This window comes from Haliotis rufescens, unplaced genomic scaffold (genome assembly GCF_023055435.1).
Source record: "Haliotis rufescens isolate VD_foot unplaced genomic scaffold, xgHalRufe1.0.p SCAF_5, whole genome shotgun sequence".
NCBI lineage: Eukaryota > Metazoa > Mollusca > Gastropoda > Lepetellida > Haliotidae > Haliotis > Haliotis rufescens.
Genome location: NW_025964223.1, coordinates 26,528,075 through 26,539,597, shown reverse-complemented (window position 1 = coordinate 26,539,597; position 11,523 = coordinate 26,528,075). Strand labels below are relative to the sequence as shown.

Sequence of the window (11,523 nt, the reverse complement as noted above, 5' to 3'; positions counted from 1 at the left end):
GCCCGAAGTTAATTCTTTGTATCCCCGTCGCGATATGGCTGGAATATTGCTAAAACTGTATTACTCAAAAGATTTCCCTTTTAGAAGAATATGATTTTGTCTGTGTTCTTCTTATTTCGATGACTGACCTGGGGTTTTGAAAATGAATAAACCAAAAAATAAAAAGCTTCCACAGTAACTCGGTTTAATATATGTGGTATAAACATAACATGCGTCATCACTGAGGATATGGCCTTTGAGTTGATCCCCATGATTTAGAGTCATGGTAAGAATGGGATGCAAAGCGGCCCTGTTCGACCTTCCCTCCCATTTCCATACCAGTCTGCCCTTAGAACAAGGTTAAAGCTTCCATGTACATGATTCGTCTTAACAGACACATTCATCATGACAATACCGGACCTTTGGTCTCACAGACTATACGAAGCGACGTCTTCCAGGAATTCAATTTTCACGTGGTCATAATCCATGTTATCCTTGTCCGCCATCTTGTAATTGACAGAAGCAACATGGCGGCCGTCTGCAGCATCATATGACAGATGCATGTCACAATGGGTTCGCCTCCACTGTTTATGTATAATGTCACCACCAGGAATATGTTCTTCAGAGCAGGCTGTCGCAGAGTATCGTCATGAGGATTATTGGTTCTTTCATCAGAACGGAACATATTATATTCCAATGGTAACCATGGTGATGTAGATATGTTCAAAGATTGGAGCTAAGTGGATAAATCGCTTCAAACCAAATGTTACTCATCTCGGTGTTCGGTTCTATTAAGTAAATCTTTATTTATCATGAATAACTAGAGAGTTGAATGCGGTGCGGACTATCACATCTCTTGGCTAGAACTGAAATGATCTGGAAAAAAAACTACAGTCCCATGTCCATATAGTAGCCTTAACGCTACAATGATTTTAACTTTTAGTTGCACAAAATGGTTATCATTAAGCAAGAATCTACACACAGTGTGTATTGGATCTGACCTTGTATGGCCAAGTCTGACTGAAAACACTGCAGTCCGTGGCACAAGGAACTGATGCTTTCAGGCGGTCCCGTTCACACATTTGAATGAGTGAGTGAGTATGGTTGTAACCCGCGTTTGAACAGTATTCCAGCAATATAGAGGCGGGGACACAGGAAAAGGGGTTTCACGTGATCTGGGGAATCGAGTCTAGGCTTTTAGCGTTACTACTCCGTCCAAAAAGAGAGCGGGAGGGCGGACTGAGACAGACAGAGAAGGTCGAGAGAGAAATTCACACACACAGACTACCGTACACCTTGACAGAGAGGCGTGAGAGAGAAACTCACGCACACAGACTACCACACACCTTGACAGAGAGGCGTGAGAGAGAAACTCACGCACACAGACTACCACACACCTTGACAGAGAGGGTGGAGAGAGATATTCACGCACACAGACTACCACACACCTTGACAGTGAGGGTGGGGAGAGATATTCACGCACACACCTTGACAGAGAGGGTGGAGAAAGATATTCACGCACACTACCACGCACCTTGACATAGAAGGTGGAGAGAGAAACTCACGCACACAGACTAACACACACCTCGGGAGAGAATGAAGAGAGAGAAACTTACGCACACAGACTACCGCACACTTAGAGAGAGAATGAAGAGAGAGAAACTCACGCACACACCTTGACAGAGAGGGTGGAGAGAGATATTCACGCACACAGACTACCACACACTTAGAGAGAGAATGAAGAGAGAGACACTCACGCACACACCTTGACAGAGAGGGTGGAGAGAGGTATTCACGCACACAGACTACCACACACCTTGACAGTGAGGGTGGAGAGAGATATTCACGCACACAGACTACCACGCACTTAGAGAGAAAATGTGTAGGGTGAAACTCACGCACACAGACTACCACACACTTAGAGAGAGAATGAAGAGAGAGACACTCACGCACACACCTTGACAGAGAGGATGGAGAAAGATATTCACGTACACTACCACGCACCTTGACAGAGAAGGTGGGGAGAGAAACTCACGCGCACTGACTACCACACACTTAGAGAGAGAATGAAGAGAGAGACACTCACGCACACACCTTGACAGAGAGGGTGTAGAGAGATATTCACGCACACAGACTACCACGCACCTTGACAGAGAGGGTGGAGAGAGATATTTACGCACACAGACTACCACACACCTTGACAGAGAGGGTGGAGAGAGATATTCACGCACACAGACTACCACGCACCTTGACAGAGAGGGTGGAGAGAGATATTTACGCACACAGACTACCACACACCTTGACAGAGAGGGTGGAGAGAGATATTCACGCACACAGACTACCACGCACCTTGACAGAGAGGGTGTAGAGAAATATTCACGCACACAGACTACCACGCACCTTGACAGAGCGGGTGGAGAGAGATATTCACGCACACAGACTACCACGCACCTTGACAGAGAGGATGGAGAGAGATATTCACGCACACAGACTACCACACACTTAGAGAGAGAATGAAGAGAGAGACACTCACGCACACACCTTGACAGAGAGGGTGTAGAGAGATATTCACGCACACAGACTACGACACGCCTTGGCAGAGAGGGTGGAGAGAAATATTCACGCACACAGACTACCACACACCTAGGGAGAGAATGAAGAGAGAGAAACTCACGCACACAAACACCTACACTACATACGAATGAATTGTACCGTACACTACAACGCCTCTCAAGTCAATAAAGGTTCAATAGATATGGTTACAAGTGTCCAAGAAGCTATATCACAAACACGAGAGTTAAATGAAGTATACCAAATACGCTCACTAGATTCTGTGTCGCGGTCCACGAGCGTCTAATCGTCCTCCCAACATCCGCCCCTCTCATTAGGGCTTCCACCCCACGTACCGACCTGGTGATTCCGTATTCTGACCAGCCTTCCTATCCCCCGGGGTTTTGCGTGCGAATGACCGTTGTAGACGGCGAAAGGTCGCGTCCACCTTGATTACACATTTGAACATTTCAAAGACAGACAGGAGCCAAACAAATTTTCATTACCGACTTACATGCATGTGAAAGTAAGAGACAATTACAACGAGCGGGTTATGCCATTTTGAACCTGGGTAGGCGAAGTCCCTTATTCACGGAAGCCATATCACTTAAAAGGACTAGGTAACGTAGTTTTCAGCATGATTGGAGGGGCTCATTGTGTTAGGTTGGTTGCCCATGTCATATGAAATGAGATCTAATTTGAAAGTAGTCTGGATTGAGTCAGTGATTATCGTGAAAGCAGTGCCTCTGTAATTGTCTAGGCTGGTGGGTCAGGAACACTCCGTGTACTCCAAGTTGGTGTTAATATGTCTCGGAGAAGCGCAACAACCTCTGTCAAGAGAAGAAAATTACAAGCAGAGTGTTTTGTGAGGAAACAATCTCGTCATTTTACATTAACCATGTCCGCTTTATTCTTCTACTGAAGTATTTTCACCAAACAAAGGGCAGTAATTCTTTCTGAATTTCGGTCCTCCTTGGTCACCTATAAGACCGTAAGTTCAGTATCTTCTGTGGTAACTTGCCGTCCCAAACGCGGGAAAATGTGACTGAAGTTGATAGAAGTGTTTGTTAAGTTTAGAATTTCAATGATGTATTTATAAAAAGTTATGATATATGAAAGGTCAGTGCTATTTATTGCCACTAATATCATTCACTTTTGTGAGTGAGTGAGTGAGTTCGGTTTAACGACGCTTTGAACAGTATTCCAGTTATAACAGGGCATGCAAGCTTGATGCGAGAGGAAAGGCCGAAGTCATGCAGGTATAAGACGTTTACCACATGGTTGAAACGAGCACGGGTATGGTGCTGATTAACTTGAAACATAATCAGAGCGAATCTTGATTTGAACCCACATCCATTCCTGGCACACCTAAGAGACGCAACTCTGTATAGTGAAATGTGACGATTTGGACGACTGGCCCCCGCTAGGGAAAAGATATAAAACGGGTAATGAAAAAAAGAAAGATCTAATTATCCATTTTGTTACTCCCATTAAGGTGTTCTAGTGCTTGGGCATTCGCTTCATGTTGAAAATACCATCACGTCAATGTCTCGTCCCGTCGTTACACTCAATGTCAGTTAAAACAGTGTTTACGGCCTAGCAATCCGTCGTTTCCTTATCTCTGCAGATATAAAGTCTTGATCGTGCGTCTCAATTAAAGAGACTAAAGTTACCGACCTGTCTCTCTTCTGCCGAATTAGATATCGGTCCTTTCTGACATAAGTGTGACCGGTCATTTATTATAGGGGGAGCGGGTCAGAGGGAATCAAGGGAGGGTTGCCAAATACTATAACAAAATAATACACATATTAGGAGAGCGTCATAAAAAAATATGTAATGCCCTTAAAGAAATTATGGATGAGATGAGGTGAAATCCCGTCGGGAATCCAGGGTCACCAGTACTCCATTCTTGTTGTTAGAGGCGGCTAATGTGTATCGGGTGGCCACGATGTCTCCGCTGGTTCGTTGTGCGCCACTGTAGCCTTTTGGTGTTGATCGTTGACAATGCTGTCATCCACATGCATGCCTGACTCAGACTCGACTACTTTCAGGTGATGTAACTTGAATATGGTCGACAACTTTTACTCATCATTGTAGAATGAAAAGATACCTGAGACTATCCTGAGAGTGAAACCAGAGTCTGCTGTAAGTGAGCCAGGAACAACCTGTTTATACCTGTAGTAATCAATCTACCAAAGACGTAATATGAGGCTTCTTTTAATTAAGTTTCAACGTTCCAATAACTTAAAGAGTATAGCTTATAGTTTACTTTGAAATGTGATCTTCAGACGTACACTCGTGACAATAAACAATACTTCGTGTTACCAGCGGTGCACAATGTCCACCAAACGTGACTCGTCAACTTCAGATATCATTTCAAAAGCACGCTGTTTCATGTAGCTAGGAAATTCAGTATTTCCAACCTTTAGTGACAAACACATCATGGTCTTCCTGCCATGCCATCGTTATAGCATCATGCACCCAATCCAATTCTGTTCCATTGTATCGGCCATGTATGTTTCTCAATGACGATCATTTGATTTTTTTAACAACTCTATATAATATACATCACAACATATACGGGAATGATTATAGCCGAAGACTGACTGTGGACTACCTATCTGGGCAGGTGTAATGACATAAATGGCTGATCGAATCTTAAATTGCAAGAATGTATTATGATATTGGCTAAAGTACTGTATCATTTGCCACATTAGTACAGACTGTTCCCTAGCCATGCTCCAGCTGCATTGATCATAATACTAACTGGAAGACAGGAATTTGAGTCCAGCCATCACCACAGTTAACTATATTTGTGCAGAGCTAATGTATGAAAACCCAATTAGACATAAACCATGAAATGGCTACACTGAGTTTTCACCTTACGAACTAGTCAAGTCAACACCTCGAGTAGAGGCCATATGTATCAACTTATGTTGTGACAATAGTCTCCCACTCAGTCAAAACAAGAAGCTTTCATGACACCACCTGATTGTGCTGAAGCTGATAGCATGCTTGATCCAGTCTGTGTTTTACACATTCAGATCATGTGCCTGGCTTGTCAGTGCTGTGACAGCCATTGTCATTGTTTAATAAGGACTTCTGTGCAAAATGATCTGCTCTGAACACTGTAAACAATACCAACATTCATGCATGGCATCGCTGTCAGTGCTGATGATCCCTGCACCCAGTCAAATTAGTATCAATTTAAAACGAAAACAAGCAAAGGAGAAATTATGTGACTTTGGTTCTATCTTTTTCATCAGCTGAATCATATTGACTTCCAGCATCACAGCCATCTGGTAGGATGACTTCTTAATGGATTAATGATGAACATCTGAAAGGCAGCATGTGGTCCTTGGGAAAAAGAGATAGTGGCCCACAGACAAGGTGGGAGTGTGGGGCTGAAGTAGTAAGACATAAGTGAATACTGATATTGGTGAACAGTCAACAGTGTTGACTTTCCACACACATCTAACCATAACCCCATGAAGATTTGGGTTAGAATAGAACTTCAGCAACCCATGCTTGCAAGAAAAGGTGACTAAAGGGATCGGGTTGTCAGGCTCGCTGACTTGGTAGATGCATGTCACTGTATCCCAACTGCATGGATCAATGCTCATGATGTCAATCACTGGATTGTCTGGGCCAGACTCGATTATTTACAAACCGCCATCCTACAGCAGGAAAATTGCTGAGTGCGGCGTTAAACAAACAAACCAACAAACAAAACATCTAACCATAAGTAACTTCAAAAACACTTCTCAACTACAAGCAATTCTAAAAGTAATTTATTGTACATTTATTTACATTTCATTTTACATCACCATAGCACTATGATGTTTTGCAATTAAGCAAAATAAGAATGTGCTTTGATAAAACAAAGAATATTAAAAGACAGTTCATGTGGTAGCTTCTGGTACAGCAATGGTCATTTCTCCATGTCCTACAGTGGACAGTAAAACCTGTCCTGTTGAGGATTTGCGTAGCACCATCAAAGGTAAAGCGTGACAAAGACCAACCAAAACAAGAACACTTTGTCAAGTAATCTGACAGTGACAGCTAATTACTTGTCCATACCAGTGTTAGTGTTTTAATCAAGTAATGTTTATCTCCAGGTGTATGACAAGGACCCCTTGACTTTGATTTATCATTCCTTGCACTCCATACCATCAGAAGATAGTTCATGTGATGCCATATTAAAAATAACAATATTCCAATATATCCATGTATCCTTCTATACCAACAGTAACATCAACAATAGAGAAGTTTCCTGGTGCCACATGGAAATTTCTTTTTATTTCCTCTTCAGAAAAATATATGCCTACATAGGACATTCTATCTCCTATATAATACATTCAAGACTACTCCTACAAAGGTCTTTAATCTCCTACATTGGTCTCCTACTTAGGACGTTTTATCTCCTACATGGGTCTTTTTGATGACACCCTGAAGATTAGGTCTTCAGGTTTTCAGCAACCCATGCTTGCCGTTAAAGGCGACTAACAGGATCCGGTGGTCAGGCTCGGTGACTTGGTTGATCATATCCCAATTGTGTGGATCGATGCTCATGATGTCAATCACTGGACTGTCTGGTCCAGACCCGATTATTTACAGACCAGTGTCATGTAGCTGGAATATTGCTGAGTGAGGGGTCAAACAACAAGCAAACCAACTTTTGGATCAAGCTGAGGATCTCTTAATGGTGTTTTATCAGTAAAACACATGCTCATACTGAAGTGAAGTGGTATATACCAGTGTACATTGGTCATTGAGCAATGTTTCCTTTTTGTTCCAAAAGTATCCAAAAGATCAAAAGTCCTTCGAATGAGGTAAAACTATTTCTACATATGGCATTAGGGTGCTTTCATACTACAGCCCTAGCATCACAAAGTATTTGGGTTGTAGATGAAGAAGTTAGTGTCAAAGTGTCAGTCACATGATCCACAAAACAGAACATTGTCTCTGGGGGTGATAAAATTACATCAGAGCGATTTACCTGTAACATTCTGCTGATATTTCTCAAGACAAAATACTATCTGTGTGCAAAATTAAGATATTCCTACAAAGATCTACAGTGACAACAACAAGGAAAGATGAAGATGTTAACCATCCCGGGTAGATGAACTTCAAGCCTGGTAGTGTGGTCATGGTCACAAACAGACAAGCCTACAGATAATAGTAAGAATTCTCATATTTTTTAATATTTTATACAAATTTGATTTTGAGGGAGTTGATATCAGGTAGGCATGGAGCTAAGCTGTCAGGAAATATCAAATGTCTTGAAATAAAGGACATCATTCAACACGAAAAAGTTTAGATCACATCAAGCGGAAATCACACAACATTATGTATATGTAATTCCCACTGTAAGAGTCAGGTTTTCTGTTAGGTCATCATCTACAGTCGGCAACACTGTCATACTGTCTGGTTGCTGTGACAACATGCACACAGGTAGCTCTACAAAATGGCTGCACTGTCTCTCAGGAACAGCCTTCAAAAAGCTGTCAGTTACAGCTGACTTTCTCAACATCATACAACAAACAAATGCATGAACAATTCATCCACCACTAGTCTTTTAAAGTTACTCTCTGTTTCTGCATATTCCTGCAGGTTAGCACACACACACACACACACGCAAGATCATTCCATATCCTTAGAGCAGCTAAGTAGGTGGTACAAATCTTCTGGCTTGATTTTGACGTATTTCTTCCACTTGTTGCTTTAGACTTCTGTGAGCAGCCAGTAGACTCTCCTGAAAAGGGAACAGAAATGTCACAATATTCACTCTACTTTATACTCTGTCCAAAATACCATACTCTACCCTAGAGATACATTTGTTGTAGCACTAAGATTGCTATCTTGCCTTTTATGACCAACAGAATCTGTTTAGCAGATCATTGAGACTGAATATTCTGTGGTGTTGAGGTTTCATATTTTTTAAAAGTGAGTGAGTGAATATGGTTTGTTGAAGCTTTTTTAGCAATATTCCAGTGATATCACGGCTGGGGACATCAAAATTGGCTTCACACATTGTACCCATGTTGGGAATTGAACCTAGGTCTTCAGCATGACTAGCAAATGCTTTCACCACTAGGATACCCCACCGCCCCTTAGTTGTAGTGAGGATTTCGGTTCCATTCAAAGCATTTAACACGTGTTTTTTTAATTCCTACCAAGGCAGCCTGTAAATTAATCTGGACAACACAAACCAGTGACTGAAAACATGAGCAACTACATTAAACTTATACACATTAAAAAAATTGTTCTCCGACTTCATGGTAACTATTACTTCAGAATGAAACAACATTAACAAAAAAAACTTAGGGATTGGTAATTCAATATCAAATGACTTTATCAAGGGAATATTTTTGTCACTTAATAATGTCAATTGAAATATTGGCAACATTTGGAAATCCTTTTCTCTCCTTGAAAAGATTGAGGAAGGAGAAAAAACATAATAATTGCATAACAGCCGACAAAGGTGAAGTTGTTGGAAAAGGCCTTTGGAGAGAAAAGTCCATTATTTAAAGCTGAAGACAGCTTTTCTTTTTACAACGAGCAAGCCCAGCCATTGATTAAATTCTTATGGTGATATCTAAGTTGTCATCATTCACGTTACAATGAAAACATCATGACACCATATTCCCCCAAGGAATGAAAGGTTATCACCAAGACATGAGAACGTAATTTACCACTGATTAAATCAGAAAATAAAAGAGTTTGTTAAACTATGGACAATATAAAGTTTGAATTACACCATCCTTCCTGCATTTGTAATACACCCGCATTTTACATCATACAAATAGACCAAAAAGAATTCTTGTCTGTTAAAAGAACAAAAATATTTTACATAAACACAACAATCACAGCATGTAATAGGCTGCCACTGTTTTCAACAGAATGCATATGTTAGGAGAAAGTACCACATAAAAACTTCAAATCAACAATTTCATTGTAATTTTCCCCAAAAAGAAAGATTCAACACAATTCGTTACTGAATTGATTTGTTTTAGATGTTGTTGTTTGAAAACTATTTTCCTAAAACAAATCAGAAAATGTTAATATACTTCAGACTTCTTCCATGCTACACTGGAGTGTTGACACAGCAAACATTCCATTATAAATGCTTCTGCTATCTGTACACTAACATTTTCTTTGTTTTCTGTCACACCAGTGTGCCGCTGCTGTTTGTGTTGGGCAAGCTAGAAGCACTACAACATGTTTACATACATAACAGTTTGTGTGTCTTGAGCTGTTATCTATTTACTGTTAATTGCGTATGATATATTTCTGACAAGATGTATGACAGGAACTGTTCCTAAAAAAACCAAATAGTTAAGAAGGAAAGAAGCCTCCAAAATGATGATGTTCAGAGAAATGAGATGGTTACTACTGAGGGCAGACTAAGGAGAACACCTCCTTCCTAACAGCACCTATTGATAGAGAACACTTTGTACCTAGTAACACCTATTGATAAAGAATACCTCCTTCCTAACAGCACCTATTGATAAAGAACACCTCCTTCCTAACAGCACCTATTGATAGATAACACCTCCTTCCTAACAGCACCTATTGATAGATAACACCACCTTCCTAACAGCACCTATTGATAGATAACACCTCCTTCCTAATAGCACCTATTCATAGATAACACCTCCTTCCTAATAGAACCTATTGATAGATAACACCTCCTTCCTAATAGCACCTATTCATAGATAACACCTCCTTCCTAATAGAGCCTATTGATAGATAACACCTCCTTCCTAATAGCACCTATTGATAGATAACACCTCCTATGTAGTAACACCTATTGATAGAGAACACCTCCTATGTAGTAACACCTATTGATAGAGAACACCTTGTACCTAGTAACACCTATTGATAGAGAACACCTCCTTCCTAACAGCACCATTTGATAGAAAACACCTCCTACCTAGTAACACCTATTGATAGAGAACACCTCCTACCTAGTAGCACCTATTGAAAGATAACACCTGCTACCTAGAAACACCTATTGATAGAGAACACCTCCTATGTAGTAACACCTATTGATAGAGAACACCTTGTACCTAGTAACACCTATTGATAGAGAACACCTCCTTCCTAACAGCACCTATTGATAGGTAACACCTCGTACCTAGTAACACCTATTGATAGCAAACACCTCCTTCCTAACAGCACCTATTGATAGTTAACACCTCGTACCTAATAACACCTATTGATAGCGAACACCTCCTTCCTAACAGCACCTATTGATAGATAACACCCCGTACCTAGTAACACCTATTGATAGCGAACACCTGCTACCTAGTAACACCTATTGATAGAGAACACCTCCTACCTAGTTACACCTATTGATAGAGAACACCTTGTACCTAGTAACACCTATTGATAGAGAACACCTTGTACCTAGTAACACTATTGATAGAGAACACCTCCTATGTAGTAACACCTATTGATAGAGAACACCTCCTACCTAGTAGCACCTATTGATAGAGAACACCTCCTACCTAGTAACACCTATTGATAGAGAACACCTCCTACCTAGTAACACCTATTGATAGAGAACACCTCCTATGTAGTAACACCTATTGATAGAGAACACCTCCTATGTAGTAACACCTATTGATAGAGAACACCTCCTACCTAGTAACACCTATTGATAGAGAACACATCATATGAAGTAACACCTATTGATAGAGAACATCTATCTGGTAACCTCTATTGATGGAGAGTCTAAGCCTAACTGAACGGACAAAATTACCTGGCACACTATTTTTTAGTTTTCTGGTACATTTGCAATCTCTTGTCCAAAAGCCAATTCAAGATACACACAATTTACTTGATCATTTCAGGAAATAAAATTCCCATCATATTCATATTTTTTTTCTTAAATAAATAAATGCATATTGAATAGTTAAATTTCTTAAAAAAACAATAGGTGGATATTCTGTACCTGATTTTAAAAGTCTTGAGTGAGTGAGTGAGTGA

The 11,523-nt window shown here is 40.6% G+C and overlaps 1 protein-coding gene across 5 annotated transcripts in view; it reads right to left on the bottom strand.

Moving 5' to 3' along the window:
- Positions 1–6,305: 6,305 nt before the first annotated feature.
- LOC124110672 (mitogen-activated protein kinase kinase kinase 7-like) overlaps positions 6,306–11,523 on the bottom strand; it is an 84,065-nt gene continuing 78,847 nt past the window's right edge. For all 5 annotated transcript variants that reach the window (XM_046470013.2, XM_046470026.2, XM_046470018.2 and 2 more), the window contains one exon: positions 6,306–8,284. In XM_046470013.2, coding sequence (XP_046325969.2) covers positions 8,195–8,284 — 90 coding nt within the window. In that variant the 3' untranslated portion in view covers positions 6,306–8,194. The remainder of the gene's footprint in view (positions 8,285–11,523) is intronic.